Source organism: Macaca mulatta, chromosome 14 (genome assembly GCF_049350105.2).
Source record: "Macaca mulatta isolate MMU2019108-1 chromosome 14, T2T-MMU8v2.0, whole genome shotgun sequence".
In the NCBI taxonomy this organism is placed as follows: Eukaryota; Metazoa; Chordata; class Mammalia; order Primates; family Cercopithecidae; genus Macaca; species Macaca mulatta.
In genome coordinates this window covers 28,632,393-28,649,812 of record NC_133419.1, presented here as the reverse complement: position 1 = coordinate 28,649,812, position 17,420 = coordinate 28,632,393, and the positions used below count along the sequence as shown (strand labels likewise).

Here is a 17,420-nt window from a genome sequence, read left to right as displayed (position 1 = left end):
GTGTAAGTGTCCAGGAAATTATCCATTTTCTAGGTTTTCTAATTTATTTGCATAGAGGTGTTTATAGCATTCTCTGATGGTAGTTTGTATTTCTGTGGGGTCAGTGATGATATCCCCTTTTTCATTTTTTATTGCATCTGTTTGATTCTTCTCTCTTTTCTTCTTTATTAGTCTTGCTAGCGGTCTATCAATTTTGTTGATCTTTTAAAAAAACCAGCTCCTGGATTCATTGGTTTTTTGGAGGGTTTTTTGTGTCTCTCTCTCCTTCAGTTCTGCTCTGATCTTAGTTATTTCTTGCTTTCTGCTAGCTTTTGAATGTGTTTGCTCTTGCTTCTCTAGTTCTTTTAATTGTGATGTCAGGTTGTCAATTTTAGATCTTTCCTGCTTTCTCTTGTGGGCATTTAGTGCTATAAATTTCACTCTACACACTGCTTTCAATGTGTCCCAGAGATTCTGGTATGTTGTATCTTTGTTCTCATTGGTTTCAAAGAACATCTTTATTTCTGCTTTCATTTCGTTATGTACCCAGTAGTCATTCAGGAGCAGGTTGTTCAGTTTCCATGTAGTTGAGCGGTTTTGATTGAGTTTCTTAGTCCTGAGTTCTAGTTTGATTGCACTGTGGTCTGAGAGATAGTTTGTTTTAATTTCCGTTCTTTTACATTTGCTGAGGAGTGCTTTACTTCCAACTATGTGGTCAGTTTTGGAATAAGTGCAATGTGGTGCTGAGAAGAATGTATATTCTGTTGATTTGAGGTGGAGAGTTCTGTAGATGTCTATTAGGTCTGCTTGGTGCAGAGTTGAGTTCAGTTCCTGAATTCCTATATTATATATAATAATATAATAATACATAATAATAAAATATGATAATTATATAATGTGTTAATATATTATATGTTAACATATATAAACATATAAAACATATGTAATCTATATTATATGTAAAATATATGTTAATATAATTAATTTGAGGATAGCACGTGGAGACAAATGGTTCTAGTCTGCATGTAATACATATGCAATATAAAATAAATTTCATAAGAGGGCACAAAAGTACATGTTTTGGGTGCTTTTGTGAATGGTTTAAATTTTTCACTTCTTGCCAATATGAGAAGTCTGTATATTGACATAAACCAACATAGCCAACAGATCTGATTTTTCTTATGTCAATCTTTGTTTTTTGAGATGGAGTCTCACTCTGTCACCCAGGCTGGAGTGCAATGGCAGGATCTCAGCTCACTGCAGCCTCTGCCTCTCAGGTTGAAGCAATTCTCCTGCCTCAGCCTCCCAAGTAGCTGGGATTACAGGTGCATGCTGCCACACCCGGCTAATTTTTTTGTATTTTAGTAGGGACAAGATTTCACTGTGTTGCCCAGGCCGGTCTCAGGCAATCCACCTACCTCAGCCTCCCCGAGTGCTAGGATTACAGGCGTGAGCCCCTGTGCCCAGCCCGTCAATCTTTTAAGTTAGCCTTTTTACCTTCTCCAGTATTTTCACATTGCTTTCTTTAAATATTTTTTTCAAGTTACATTTTTCAATTAACAGATTTATTTTAAAATATTGATAAAAACAACTTACTAGTAGGATTTTTCCAGAAATCAGATAACAAGCCTTCTTATATTTGTGTATAAAAGATTACTGAGGCTGAACCAAGACTTGAATGAACTTGTCAAGACCTTCCCACACATAGAATGATGTGCGAAGCCTATGCTGAAAATCAAACTAGGCTTCAGCAATTTATTCTAATTACTGAAAAGGCCACCAGGGCTTTACAATTTTCATAATGCACAATCTGGGTCATTTAAAGGAAAAAGAAATTAAATAGTTTGTGCCAAGGTGAATTTTATTTTGGGCCTAATTTGTATTACACTTCAGGAATGTGAGCAGAAGGCAAATATTTATATCAGATGGGAAATGTGACATTTTAAATAGTCAAGTTGCTTGTATAATTTTGGCAGCTGGGAGGTTTACTGATTAGATTCTGTTGTTATTGTTTAAGCAACAGATTTGCCTGGGGCAACAAGGAAGTGGTTTGCATATTGTTTTTCTACCACTGACTTTATTTGTTCACCCCATTCACTCTCATAAATATTCTCCAAGATTTAGGAGCATGATTCTTTTCTGATATTTGTTTTATCATTTGGCAGCCCAGGTGGAAAGATTGGAGACGGTTTTTCAGTGGAGCCAGTTCTGTTAAGCAATGGTATTAAGCAGTTTTCTGAGGTTAGCGTCTGCCACAGAGTTTTGTGCACTGTGTTTATTTGATATCAAGTTAACCTATTCTTCCTTTTTTGAATTTGAGATAAGGTAGTTAACCTGGTGACTGTCAGGCCTCAGACAAACTGGCCCAAACTTTTACCCAGCACGATTATTGTTTGGATCAGTTATTAGTTATTGTGCTGAGACCATTAGAATAGGAAGATTTTCTGTTCATCTTTATTTTTATGCTTCTTCAGTGGGCCCAGCCCAAGTAGCTCAAGAGACTTTTTTTTTTTTTTTTAATCTACTTCTGAGATTCATGCTGTCTTACACACATCTCTTGGCCAGTGGGTGTACTTATGCTGTGACTGATTGTATTGCTTGAGAATGGGCACTGATTCCTGCCCAAAGGTTGGCAGCCTTGTTTGATTTTTATTTTCAGGTTCTCCAGTACTGTACTTCTGCCTTAGTCCATTTATGTTGCTGGGTAAAGAAAAGAGATTTATTTGGCTCGTGGTTCTTCAGGCTGTGCAAGAAGCATGGAGCCAGCATGTGCTTCTGGGGAAGCCAAAGGGTAGTCACATGTGCAGAAACTGCATGACGAGAGAGGAACTGAGAGAGAGGGAAAGAGGTGCCAGGCTCTTTTCAACAGTCAGTTCTCTCGGGAACTAAGAGTGAGAACTCAGCGAAAACTCACTCACTCAGGAGAGAATGGCACCAAGCCATTCCTGAGGGATCTACTCTCAAACCAAGCACCTCCCTCCAGTCCCTACCCTCCAACATTGGGGATCAAATTTCAACATGAGACTTGCTAAGGCCAAACAAACCATATCCTAACCATAGCAACGTCCAGTCATTTTTAGTCCATTAAAGGGATTAATTGCCATTAATGAGCAAGTGCATACAAGTGATGACATTGGTTACCTCTTTCTTTTTCTTTTTTTTTTTTTTTAAAAAGAGGTATTTCTTAATTTGCAACTTTAAGCAGCTTTAGGCTACCCCCGAATGACTAGGGACTCTTATTCAACACATATTTAAGAACTGTGGCTGAAATCTTGGTTCCTCATCCTTCTCCAATGCCTTTAAATAGTTGATTTTTGTAATTTATCTAGCTTTTCTAGTTGTTGATAGTGGGAGGGTTGGACTGACATTAGCTAGACCAGCGGACTCCTGAGGGTGTGGTCTGGGAATCCCTCAGAAACCCTGAGGTTGGCAGGTCATGTGTTGATGTTTGCATTGAAGTTGGAAAAGCAATGATGGGTGAAGATGCTGGCACCTTAGTCTGAATCAAGTTTGTGGCACCAAGTTATACTAGCAGTTGTCATCTTCACTGTCATAAATTTATAATAAAAAACAAATGCCAGTTTTCATTGAAAATTTCTTGATGTAAAAATTATTAATTTTATTAAATCTTGATTCTTAAGTATACCTCTTTTTAATGATTTTTGTGCCAAAATAGTAAGTGTTCATACGGCACTTCTGTTACATACTGAAATACAGTGGTTGTGGAAAAACACTTGGGTGATTGAGTGGTGTGCTGAACTAGTTTATTTTTCTCTTTCATGAATCACCATTTTTACTTGAAAGAATGACTGACAAACTATATTTCTCAAAAATGAATAAAGTGAGCCTGTCTCTTCAAGGCTAATAACTAATGGTATTCGTTGCCAATGATAAAATTGGCAATGCATCAAGTGAAAATTAGATTTTTAGAGAACTTGTATCTAGTACTGTGAGCTTGACAGCTTCTCAATATTTAAAGGCTTCTCTGGCAAAATTGGTGATATTAACTAATGTGATTTTTATACTGTATAATGAAATATGTCAAAATTTGGAAGATCTACATAACACAGTGAACCAGTATTTTCCAAATGACCAATTAATAATGTTTACAAAATTATACATAGGAGAAAGATCCATTCAGTGTGCAAGATAGACCAATGGATTTTAATGTAGCAGTACAAAAAGTTCACTGACATGTTTTCAGAATGCTCATTGAAAATAACTTTTGAAAAACTTTATCATTTTTCAGATGGTGGTGTAGTATCAAAGAAAAATATCCACAACTATATAAAAAGACTATTAAAATACTCCTCCCCTTTCCAACTGCCTATCTGTGTGAGTCTGGATTTTCTTTACTTCAACTAAAAAACAGCATATTTCAAAAATTGAATGCAGAAACAAATAGGGAATCCAACTTTCTTCTGTTCAGCCAGATATTATAACAGATTTGAAAAAATATAAAATAATGCTTCTCTTCTCAATATTTTCTGTTTCTAGAAAATAGACTTTTAATAAAAATACTTATTTTAATATATAATTTGATTATTTGTAATGATTCTAATATACAAATATTAGAACACTTGTCAGTTTTAATTTCTAATATGGTGAGTGTTGATAGACATAACCCATATAAACAAAAGCTCTTTGGGATCTTCAGTCATTTTTAAGAATAAGAACTACTGAACGAGACTATCATAGCTGGAAGCTCTATTTAGAAGTGGCCTGGATGGCTAAAGTATTTTTTATCTATATCCTTTTTGTATTAGGATGCCCAAACTTTCAGGAAATTTTGGCCGTTTTATGTGGTAACAAATGAACACACTGGTTAATTTTATAAATATGCCAGGCAGATTAAATATTATTGTATATAAAATTTCAGATGTCAAGTAGATTGCTCACTTTGTAACACTGTATTAGATTACATGGCTATAGTCTTTGACTTTCTGATCATTGACAAAATACAGAGACAAATGGCATGAATAGCTACTTTTTAAATAGTAGAATTTCTAAACATATGGTTGAGAAAGAAGAGATTAAAATACTCCAACCAGTCTTGCCGTCCAACCTCAAGATTCATTTTTGAAAGTGTCCCTGACTCTACAATGCCAAGATGGTGGCATTTCATTAAGGTGAAAACAAAGCCTTTGGTTGTTTTCGAAACAACTAATATGATCAGATTAAGTCTCTTAAAGCATTTCTGTTTTAGAAGGTTATACAGAGAACTTCAGAAATTTCATTTCCTACCATGAGTGAATACAGTATTTTTTTTCTCCTGAGAGAATGTGAGTATATATATAACCCACCCACAATTGTAAAATGGCTAAATGATTGCAGTAGTTTTCTTTATAACATATGCCTTGCCAGGCTCTTCTCATTCATATTGTTTTTGCCCTTTTATAAATCTGTCATCTTTAGAGTTAGAGCCATTCAATTTTTTCTTGATTATTCTTTGATTGATTTTATATATGAAAGTCTTATTCCTGTAATGTTTAGTTTTTGAGGGTAAGGGCTATACTCATTTTACATCATCCACAACATCTTATTGGCAGGCAGACTCTTGATACTTGCCGTTCAGTTTAAAAGTTGAGGTGTACACAATTCATTTTCTATCTCCAAGTATTTGTTGAGAATTCGCTGTGTATGAGGTGCTATGTTAGGCACTAATAGATATGCATTGGTGCATTTCGCTTTGACTCTGAAGAAACAAATGACAAGAATTTAAGACATGGAGAATACTGAGTCTTGTCATTTTGAAAGAATTGTTCCCATGGCAGTAGAATTATTATGAAAGAAACCATTTTTGTTGAAAATCCTACTTTCTTGGCAAATAGGTTAGAGAAGTGAAGTTTCAGTAAAGAAACTGCAGAGTTAGCCTCCTCGCTGCACAATACTGTCAGCCAGAACAATGATTTTAAATAGCCCTGAAAGCAGACTTGATTTTGATTTCACATTTGAACTGATGTTTGCTCTGTCAGCCAGTGGTCAGGTAGATAATGGTTTTCATGTTGAGAGGCCCAAGCCTTTCTCTTGTTGCTTTCCTTGTTAGTGGGTCCCTCACCAGATTTGTACCAGTCCTGGGCTATTACACGAGGATGCTCAGTGAGGATTTGGCTTTGAACTCATAAATAGGTGCATTAGAAAACCAGTCTTCCCACCAACCTCATTGAATTTTAAAATGTTGTTTCTCTGGGTATGAAATGTTTGGGAAATGTACTTAATGTTGCCTAACCATGCTAATGTGTTATAGTAATGACATTTCTTGGTTCTGAGTTTGAGTGTTTAATTTGATCCAGTAAAATAAAATATGTAATGAAAATGCTTGTTTAAAAGAAGTTCGTAATGTGGCATTGTAGGATAAGAGCATGGGCTCTGTAGATAGACTGCCCAGCTCTGCCCTTTTTAGCTGTGGGATCTTGAGTGAGGCTACTGTCAGTGTTTAGAGCTCATTGCTTGTAGAACAGGAAATAATAGAGCTTTGGGAGTATTAGCAGAGCTAAAGCATACAAAATGATGAGTATGTAAGTGTTGGCTATTATTATTGTTTTTATTTCTGCTAATTAATGAAATCATAGTCTAAAATTTCAATAATTAGCCATAGCAGAATTACCTTCTTTGTCATTTCCCCTCCACAATTCTATTTCCAGGCTGTCTGTTTTCTCTGTTGCTGGAGTCATAAGAATTTTGTAATTATATTTTTTTGTGTGTGAAGGGGATATCTATAGTGTTGAGGGATTCATTTCAAATAAGTTTCAGTTTTTGAACAGCAATACCTGCTCAATTATCTCCCTATGCATGCTGCCATTTGCAGCAGTCAAGTCATGCCTGTTACTAATTAATCACTTCCATTGAGAACTTAATTAGTGCCTTAATTAGGATCATCCTTGAGAAGTGGGCAGCATCATCCAGAGTCGCCTCCAAGTTATTGGCTAGTTCTAGCAAGCCCTTCTGTTCCTATGAAAACAGGCTGAGGAGGAAACCTGTTGTGCTTCTATTTGTTTTTTTGTCCTCCTTGAAGAAAGCTGTGGAAGATCATCAGTTGTCTGTGATGCATGCATGTACTGTCACACATGCAAAAATCAGGAGACATATCCGCTTATAATAGGTCAATCAGAACTCCAAGATTGGTTATTGAATTCTTGAGATTGTGCTTAACAAGCAGGAAACACATTGCTGTTGTTCTTTGCAAGTGTTGAAAATTAGACCATGCATTATGAATATGACAGAGTATTTCACTTTTCTGCTGAAAGTTAAAGTACTTTCCTTCTGGCATTACTGTTTTTTAATATATATTTTTGAAATATTGCCATATTGTTACAGGATGAAATCAGCACTCCATTTTCTTTCTCTTTATCCCTTCAAGAAAATATGGGAAAATGAAGCAAAAGTAACATCTTACCACCTTATTTTCCTATAAAAGTAGAAATTGAGTTGAGAGCAAAAGGGACAGTCAGGTTACTCCAAAAACAGTACTCCTCCAGACATTTTTGGGGGACTCTTAAGTTTGCAACGATAAAATAAAAGTAAATGCACTAATGGCTTCTATTGTGAGGAAAGGACAAACCCTTGAGTCCAGTTCCCAAAGGGGAACAGGCATTGTGAAATGGACCTACTTTACATGAGCATATTTGCTTCATTTTCTTTGACTTCTGGGCATTTAAATGATTTAGGTAAATTGTGAACTTGGCGAAGGGCTCAACTGAAATATTTTGTATCCAACAGATTTGCTGCTTCTTCCAGGAGAAGTGGAGCAGGCTGCAAGCACCAGCATTCCTCCCTGTATCCCTTCTGTAGCCCAGCCTCCTACCTGTGAGGTGAAGCCAAAGCCCGCTGTAAAAAGAATGGACAAACAGACGGAAGAGGTACTCTACAGGGAATTCAGTCATTCTCTACACTGCCTTGATTTTGTAATTCATCCCTTCAAAGAAATGCTGTATACTTTTGTATTTGTCTAAGATTTGGGAAAATATAAAATTCAAGTTGCTTAATTGGTCCTTCTCACAGCCATCTATCTCAAATGCATACATTTCTTTTTAAACACATAGCACAATTATGTTTTTACGTGGAAACCATTTTTGTTTTACAATGTATGCCATGCTACAGATCTGTGCTACCCAAGGACTACACATAGAAAGGATGGACAGTTTTCTTGCCCTTTTTAGTCTGAACAGGCCGTTTTTATTATTATGGATAAGGTTCTATAAACTTCTGAATGAGTTAAGGTAAGGCCAGGCTTCTGTAACAGAGAATCCCAATAATAATTCAATGGCTGAAAAGAGATAGATCTTTATTTCTCTTATTTAACAGCCTATATAGAGCCCTTAAAATGAGCAGGTGGCTCCTTTTTGGGGGGTCATTAGGGACCCAGGTTCCTTCTTTCTGGATGTCCATTATATTTTAGGACATCATCCTCACCTGCGTATTCCGGGTCAGGTCATCATCATACCTGGAGGGCAGAATAGAGGAGCATGGGGACAGCATGTTTCCCCAAGGCTTAGGACTCAAGGTCCTTAATTTCTTCTGCTCACATTCCATTGGTGACCACTTAGTCACATGTTCCTACTAGCCACAGGGGAGGCTGAGAAATGTCACCTAGCTATGAAAATGGAATCTATGGCATATCTTTCACAAATGTGCAACTTGAAAGTCACCTTTTGCTATCATTTTGCAGCTCTTCTACATATGCTTAATAAACTTGCATCAATAGAGGCTGTTGCTAGCGCTGGTAGTGACCTTTCTCACCCTCCTTACTGGAACACAAAGCAGGATCAGGCCCAAGAAGTTGTTAAGGGCTCTTTATTATTGCTTTCTAATAAAATCCTTAGGGTCTTTTTGGATTATTTAATCAGGAGGTACTAGTCTTGTTACTAGAAGATATTCTGTTATAGAATTAGCGATTCAGTCAGAAATAATCCACACATTTCACTTTTAAATTACCACTTTCTAATAAGTACTTTTGTTCACTGACATCATGAAAGTATATCCAGGATGCATGCAGGCTTATAATAAACTCCCAAATTGATTACTGGCTAAACTGTTAGGGACAGTCACTTTTCAATATGCTTTTTGAATTATAGATTGCTCTCTCTGAGTTGTAAAAAGCTAAAATTATAAGGCTATTTCTAGAAGGAATAAGTTTTTTTTTTTTAAGATTTGTTCATGCTGTTGACTTCACTTGTGGCCATACAAGTTATTGGACCAGCCAGTAGACATGGCACCTAGTACTTTTATAGAAATACAATTTTATTTCAGTACAATTAGAGAATATATATAATCTAGTACCATTATAGAAATTGTTACAAAGTGATTTTAGTTAATGGGTTAAAAAAACTGAATGATTAAGCATTACTTCTATTTTCTTTAATTTGCCTATGTGGTACTATGAATGAAAACAGAATCTATCAAATAGCAGTATAATTCAAGTTGAGACCCCATATATGATGGTGTGTTTAAGAGGAATATAAATTTCTTACCAGAAATGTGGACATTTAAAAATGTTGGAATCAAAATGATACAAGCCACAGATGAATAACTTTTGCTGTTTTTTGAATATCTGAAGTAATATCTTGGTTGGGAATTTTTATTTCTAATTCCTATTTTTTAGAGTAACTTTTCACAACCATCTAGAATCACAGTATAGGTTGAACATTCCAAATGGGAAAATCTGAAATGCTCCAAAATTTGAAACTTTTTGAGTGCTGACCTGATGCTCAAAGGCAATGCTCATTGGAGCATTTTGGATTTCAGAGTTTGGGATTAGGGATGCTCAACTGGTATATGTTCTGCAAATATTCTAAAATCTGAAACCCAAAATACTTCATCCCAAGCATTTTGGATAAGAGATACTCAACCTGTACTGTACCAACTCTGCTTTGGTTTGATAACATTCATCTTATTTTAAAGCACCCAGAGCTAGTAAAAGAATATAATCATTAGTTTATAGCAAATGGGTCCTGAAGGGCTTACTGAAAGGCCATTTTGGGATTAGAGATGATAGTTTCTTTCTGTGATTTCAATCTGTAAAGCTGAAAATATATTCTGGATGTCCTTCCTAACTTTCTCTTAATCGCCTATTAAGAATCCATCAACTTTCTGATATGAATGGGACCAACTCAATGTTTTACCTAATTTAGTTTTTTTATTTTTAAATTAACATATAATAATTGTATATATTTATGGGGTATAGTGTGATATTTTAGTACATATATATGTGTATGATCAAATCAGGGTAATTAGCATATCCATCACTTCAAACATTTAACATTTTTTTGGTTCAGATTTTTTCCCTAATTTTACCACATGCATAATTATGTATAGAATTATGTGTATAGAATTATCTTGCCTTAGTTACTCCATTTTGATGAACTTTGGAAGTTTGAAGCTACTCTACAGAACAAATAGAGTTGTTATTAGGAGGATAAAAAATTGTGATACCCACCCCCTCCCCCTGAAAACTGTAGAAGAGGTCATAGAAGAAACTTGTGTGGTATTTTAATAGGAGCTCTCCTGTTTGTCCAATTCATAATGGTACTCTAAAAATGTTCTCCTATAAAGACAGTTTATTTACCATATTATTTTGTATGGTAGCCTACAGCTAAATGCTGCCATTATTGATTTAAGCATTAGTTTCATTTTCTTTAATTTGCCTATGTGTTACTATGAATGAAAACAATCTCTCCATCAACAGTGCCTCTATTAGAATAAGTCACATGAGCAATTTTAAGGGGACTGAAAGTTTTCCAATACTCCACAAATTTTATTCCCTGAGAGGCTACAAAAAGGTTTCAATTAGATTTGAAATTAGACACCTGAAATCCACATATTTCTTTCAGCTCCTTAGGCAAAAATAACAAGTTAATAACTTAATTCATAGTTGTTTTTTGTTTGGCAGCAGGGGACTTGGTGTTCCATTGCACAAAGTCTTCACTGAAGTAAATCATAATTTCAGTTTGTAATCTAAAAACCTTGGCTTTGAACCCTAACACGAACTGAATTGGAAAGAAGAGAATTTCCAAAGTATGCCACAACAGCCAATAACTGAAATATATACATAGAAATGCAACCTTTCTGTATTTGAAAAGCTGTCCCATCCTGGCTAACACGGTGAAACCCCGTCTCTACTAAAAAAAATACAAAAAAATCAGTCAGGCGTGGTGGTGGGCGCCTGTAGTCCCAGCTACTCGGGAGGCTGAGGCAGGAGAATGGCGTGAACCTGGGAGGCGGAGCTTGCAGTGAGCCGAAATCGCGCCACTGCACTGCAGCCTGGGCGACAGAGCGAGACTCCATCTCAAGAAAACAAACAAACAAACAAACAAACAAACAAACAAAGCTGTCATTTAGAAGATCACAGTGATATCTTGTGAATTGCAGTGTGCACCTACCTAGGCTCACTTTGAATCACTTATGTGTCTCCGGTCTTGGAAAACTAAATTCACTCATGCATGTCATCATAAGCTTACGTAATTAACATGCAAAGTCAGAACTAGTGCCAAGCTCAGTGCCATGCATATAGTAGACATACAGTAAACATTTATTAAATGAACAAATAAATAAACAAACCTCACCACTAAATGGGAGTGATTTTCTGGTATACAGTAATAACATGGTTGGGGTCATTCTCTCTTTTCTATTTGTTCATTCACATCAACCTGTAAACAGGTTTAAGTCTTTCCTATCCTTAACAAAATTAAACAAAACAAGGAAAACAAGCTTCCCTTCATCTTGGACCCCTCTTTGGCTACTGTCTGTTCTTTTTTCTCTCTTTTAATCCAGAATTGAAAAGCTATTAGACTCTTCAGTATACTGTAAAATATCCTTGGCTCCAGTCACCTGCCTGGATGTTTTCAGAATGAAGGCACCAATTGCTTTATGATTGCCAAATCCAGGGGACACTTTCCAGTCTTCCTTTTAATGGATCTCTCTACCATGTTTGACACTATTGACCTTCCTCTGGCACTCTTGCTTCATTGGTTCTCACTTCACTTTTCTTCTGTGATTCTTTACGTATTTCTCAAATTGTGTTTTCCCTGACTCCTTTGGGTTTTCTCTCCATCCATCACTTATGAGTTGGTGTGCCTTAGGGTTCGGTGCTTAACATACAGTTCCTCACAGCCTACATACTTGAATCCATCTTCATCTTCAAATTGACATCTCTAGCTTCAGACCTTTTTTTTTTAATTTTTTTTCAGTTTCAAGTTTGTATATTCAATTCATCTAGATTCCTTCAGGTACATTCAAATTAAACTGTGCTTTTCCTGCTTCCCTTTCTGCATTCTTCCTTTTCTTACATTTCCATATTCAGTCACTTATTGAGTGCTGCCAATTTCACTTTCTATGGATTTTTCAAGTCTCTGCTACCAGTCCCCTGTTCTCATGATGTCTTATTGAACTGCTCTAGCAGGTTCTTGAGTACTCTTCTGGCTCCAGGCTTATCCCGCTCAAATCTACCTTCTGTTTAACCTTCATAGTGATCTGTCTCATATAATTTCCAACAGGGCAGGGCAATTTTTTTTTTTTTTTTTTTTTTTTTTTTTTTTACTCCAGCACCTGTCTCATTGTAGGTGCTTAATAAAAATTAAATGGATGAAGGAATTTATTTGAAATGCATAGATGACCAAGTGTCTTCCCTGCCTTCAAAAAATTCTTCAGTGACTTTTCATCATCTCTAGGATGATTTGGCACCATATTTGTCTCTTGCCACTCTCCAACTTACACTTTGTGCTCTGACAATGTTGACCTACTTTCAGACTCACAAATGCGAAATTCTGCATCTTATTTCCATGGACTGCTCACGGAAACTCCCCCTGTCAGCAAAGCTCTTCTCTGTCAACTTGTAAACTAATGTTTACCCTTTAAGAGTCGGCTTAGATATCACCTCTTCCAAGAAGCCTTCTCTGATTCCTTCCCAATCCCCTCCAACTTAGTCTGGGTCAGGTATTCCTTCTGTGTTCCTATCACCCTGTTCTTACCACATTTTACTCTAATGATTTGTTTGTGATTTCACATAGGTCTTCATCTTTGTATCCCCAGCACCTAACACAGTGACTAAAATTTAATAGGAATGTGGAGTTTGTAGAAAGAATGTAAAATATCTGAATGATTGCAGGAGGCTATTCCTCTGACATTTCGACTCAGGGATGTACTGGCCACATTACAGTATATCCCCAAAATGGTTTAGAGTGTCCTGAATGTCATGTTTTGGCATTGCAAATGTGACATTATTACTATTCTTTATTTCTTGCTTTAATATCTCAGTATCTTAACTGATTGCCTAGAAAAATCTAACAATAGCTGCTGTTAATAACCCTTCATTTCTTAGTGAAGAAATTTATATTTTAAGTATATTTTTATACATTGAAGGATATTATAAATGAATAATCTTTGTGTTGACATTATCTTTACTGACTTGCTGAAAACTTTATTTCATGTTATTGTTATGGTTAGTACCAAGTGACTGATGAAGAAAATCATCATCCATAACAGAGAAGAATGTAAATGTATTAAAACTTAAAGGAAAATAAGATATTTCCATTAATCCCAGCACTTTGGGAGGCCGAGGCGGGCGGATCACGAGGTCAGGAGATCAAGACCATCCTGGCTAACACAGTGAAACCCCATCTCTGCTAAAAAACAAAATACAAAAAACTAGCTGGGCGAGATGGCGGGCGCCTGTAGTCCCAGCTACTCGGGAGGCTGAGGCAGGAGAATGGCGTGAACCTGGGAGGCGGAGCTTGCAGTGAGCTGAGATCTGGCCACTGCACTCCAGCCTGGGTGACAGAGCGAGACTCCGCCTAAAAAAAAAAAGAATACATTTCTACATGTCTAGTCCCCTAAGTTTGGATATTACAGCCACAGGGTAGTTTGAGACCTCAGGGAAGGGAGAATCTTAAGAAGGCAATGGGTTGGGCCGTATCTAGAACTAACTCGGCCATGGGAACCCTGATCAAAGTTTAGAAGTAAGTCTGAAATACAGGACTTACTTTAGCTGGGTTGCTAGGATGAGGTAGATAATAAGTGAAGTGATGTGTGGGGAGGCTAGTAAGATTTTCTGGAGAGTGGCAAAACTCAATCAAGAGTAAGAGGCCAGGTTCGGTGCTCATGCCTGTAATCCCAGCACTGCGGGAGGCTGCAGTGGGTGGATTACTTGAGGCCAGGAGTTTGAAACCAGCCTGGCCAACATGGTGAAACCCTGTCTCTACTAAAAATACAAAAATTAGCCAGGCCTGGTGATATGTGCCAGTTGTCCCAGTAACTCAGGAGGCTGAGGCGGGAGAATTGCTTGAACCTGGGGGCCGGAGGTTGCAGTGAGCTGAGATCGTACCCACTGCACTACTGCCTGGGTGACAGAGGGAGTCTCTGTCTCAAAAAAAAAAAAAAAAAAAAGAAAAAGAAAAAGAAAAATAGAAGAGTAAATGAAGCTTCTGCACTTTCCTCTCTGTGCTTCTGTTTCCCTTTTTTGCATTCCTGTACTGGAGAGCACAGCACGTGATACTGAAATCATTCCTACACTTCTGTCTTCTCCTTGAAGTTATGAAACCTTGTAGACATAGATTTTGCTATAATCACTTTATGTTCTCAGAATCTGCTATATAATAAATGTTTATTGAGTGAAGAGGTAAGGGGAGGGAGGTGGGAATTGAGGTTATTTGTGTTCTGTAGAGGGAGTTGGGGGCATGGTATGGTGTCACTGAGATTTTAACATGGCAAAGGGATTTGTCTAATTTGAAATTGTATTCCTAACCCCTAAGTGAGAAGTGGGTGAAGACAAAGTGACTGCATCTAGTGGGGATGGCTAGTAAGGTGTAGGCAAGTTTTAGAGGTTTCAAGGTAGAATTTAAAGACCTAGTATAGGGGACATATGCAGGTATAGGCAGCTTGAAGCTTAATAGACATGTGATGAAAGGCCTTTACCCAGGCATGAAAAGGCAGCAAAATTCCCATCAGACTGAATATATTGGCGGAAACAGGTTCTCCTCCTTATGCTTTGCCAGGATCAGCTAGAATCAGCTCCAGAAGGGGTTGTGGCCAACCAAGCCTGCAGGCCTCAGTACTTACTGCTGAGTAGAGCTGGAGACAGCAAGAACACTTAACATTCAGGAAATGAACATCTTGTGTCATTGTGTGTGTGTGTGTGTTTCTGCATTTGAGCCATCTAAGCAAGACTGTCCCACTGTCACTTTGGCTGTGTTGATGATAAATTCGATCTCAGAAAGTGATCAAAATCAGCCTTGCAGGCTGATTTGCTTTTTGTATACAGCTGGGTTTTAAAAGCTAGTCCTGGTATTACACGTAGCCTTGAGTACAGTTTTCTAATGGTAGGCTGTGAGAATTGATCATCTTATTTAGAAAAGGTCTTCTCTCCAAAGAGCTATGACTTGGCTTAGTGAAAACTTCAAGGTTGATTCTTGTTGATGTTTCTGTTGAGCAGGTGAGGCTTTATTTGAAGCAGATTACCCTGGATTCAAATATTGCTTCTCTCCCTTACTAACTCTGTATTTTGGGCAAGTTACTTAACCTTTCAGAGCTTTATAAAGTAGGGGTAACAGTGACTACCGGTAGGGTTGTTTGAATATCACTGCTGATGCGATGTGGTTCCTAGTATCAGGGCTGGCACATGGTGGAAACTCACCATGGAAACTCAGTGGCAGTTTTGTCAGAAAAGCACTAAGGTCCTTTCTAATAAAGAGGAAATAAGCACATCTCCAGAAGTTGTTCTCCTGTTGATTTTACTAAGAAAGGATGATAAATGGCTGAGCGTTTGCTATTAGCACTGCACACCTAACTTCAAAACATAACTTGCGGAACAGGTAGGAGATAACTACTCATTATTTTTTCTTTCACCTTTAGTAACAGCAGATAGTTTCTGAGCTACATGCTACATTTTTACCAACATTGCATAAGCCACTCAATGAGATCATCTTCCATGCAAGAATATTTAAAGCTGATTATAGCTTTGGGACATTTTTTCATTCTTGCATAAACCATAGTTTTCAATTATTTCAGCATCACTATACATATTGTAGAGCTACATAGAAGCACTGGATGATTTCATTGTATCACACACCATTTGTTTTTGGAGAGGCTTTTTAGGGTGTGATACAAGAGATTTAAGGCATACTCTTGGTTTGTTGGAAAATATGCTTTTTTATCTGCCTTCCTTTAGGAAGTCTTTAAAACTCACAAATTATGAATAGATTCAAAATTATTGCATTTCTTTGTAACACTTTACTTATAGATAAACTGATATTTTTAAATTCTTGGCAGGAAAAAAGAGATCCTGGACTTTTAAATTTAAACTATGTTTCAAGTTTTACTGTTATTAGCCAAGATTTATAGGTATTATCTGAAGAAGTATATTCAATGTAGTGTACTTTTATCTTTAAAAAATTATGTTTTATTAATATAGATCTTTTTTGGCAAACGGTGAAAATCTATTTAAGGTTGATAAAAAATCTTAGTGTATATTTTTCTCACATTTTAATATAACTGTTGGTTTTTCTGTATGCTTCTCTAGTCCTAACACTACAAGTGGTAAAATGTATAATGAGTGTATGCAAGGGAGACTTTCTGATTCTTGCCTTGGGCAGCATTAGTTAATGATATTCATTCAGATACAGCATGGTATAAATGGGGCATATTAAGAGGCTTAAATTAGGTCAAACTGAATAATTGAATTTATTCCTTTACTTAAAAACAGCTTAATCAGCTGAGAGTGCTGAAGTCTGAAAAAAGGTGTAATTAAATATTACTAGGGAGTTAATTTTCTCAATTTTATCTTCATTTACAATGATTTTGTATGTTTTCTCCTCCTTTGTTACCTTTTATAGATACTTGGAGATGAAGTTCAACCCTTCTCACTTGATGAAGAATTTGACTATGACAATGTGACACTAACCTCCAAGTTTAGTCCTGCAGAGATAGAGACCATCAAAGAGTTATGCAAGCAGAAGAGAAAGGACACCAGCCCAGACTTAGAGGAACCCTGTGACTGATTCACAGAGGCATTTTTTTTGTGCGTGTGTGCTTATTTTAATTTTGTTCTTATTCAAGCAACATTAGAATAAAAGATAAACCTACTATAATTTCCTTTGTGGAAATTTACATATGTGCACTCATTTATCAGAGTTACCTATTATTAGGGATATAGAGCAATAAGGCCAAGGAGATTGCAGCCCTTACAGAATTCTCTCTTGCCATGTTGTTGCTGCATCTTGTGCCTGGTTGGAGGAGATGGGAGTGGGAAATGGGAACAGGAAGCAGCATCTATGGAGGGATCCATTTTGATGAAAGCATTGCACTAGGTGATGTGAGGTGCTGTACCAAAGGTCAGAAACATGATCCTACTTCCTTGAGAGTCAAGGACAATTGCACATGAAAACACATTGTAGCACATTAGAGAAAAATTGCTAATATGAAGTAGGTCTGGGTCCTAGCTAGGTCCAGAG

General features: G+C 36.8%; 1 protein-coding gene across 10 annotated transcripts in view; it reads left to right on the top strand.

Annotated features, from left to right (window-relative positions):
* Positions 1–17,057, top strand: part of IFTAP (intraflagellar transport associated protein) — a 59,629-nt gene extending 42,572 nt beyond the window's left edge. For 9 of the 10 annotated variants that reach the window (XM_015114474.3, XM_015114470.3, XM_015114475.3 and 6 more), the window contains 2 exons: positions 7,699–7,838; positions 16,803–17,057. In XM_015114474.3, the coding sequence (XP_014969960.1) occupies positions 7,699–7,838; positions 16,803–16,967 (305 nt within the window). In that variant the 3' untranslated portion in view covers positions 16,968–17,057. The remainder of the gene's footprint in view (positions 1–7,698; positions 7,839–16,802) is intronic. The other variant, NM_001267023.2, reaches the window with a different exon arrangement.
* The last annotated feature ends 363 nt before the right edge of the window (positions 17,058–17,420 follow it).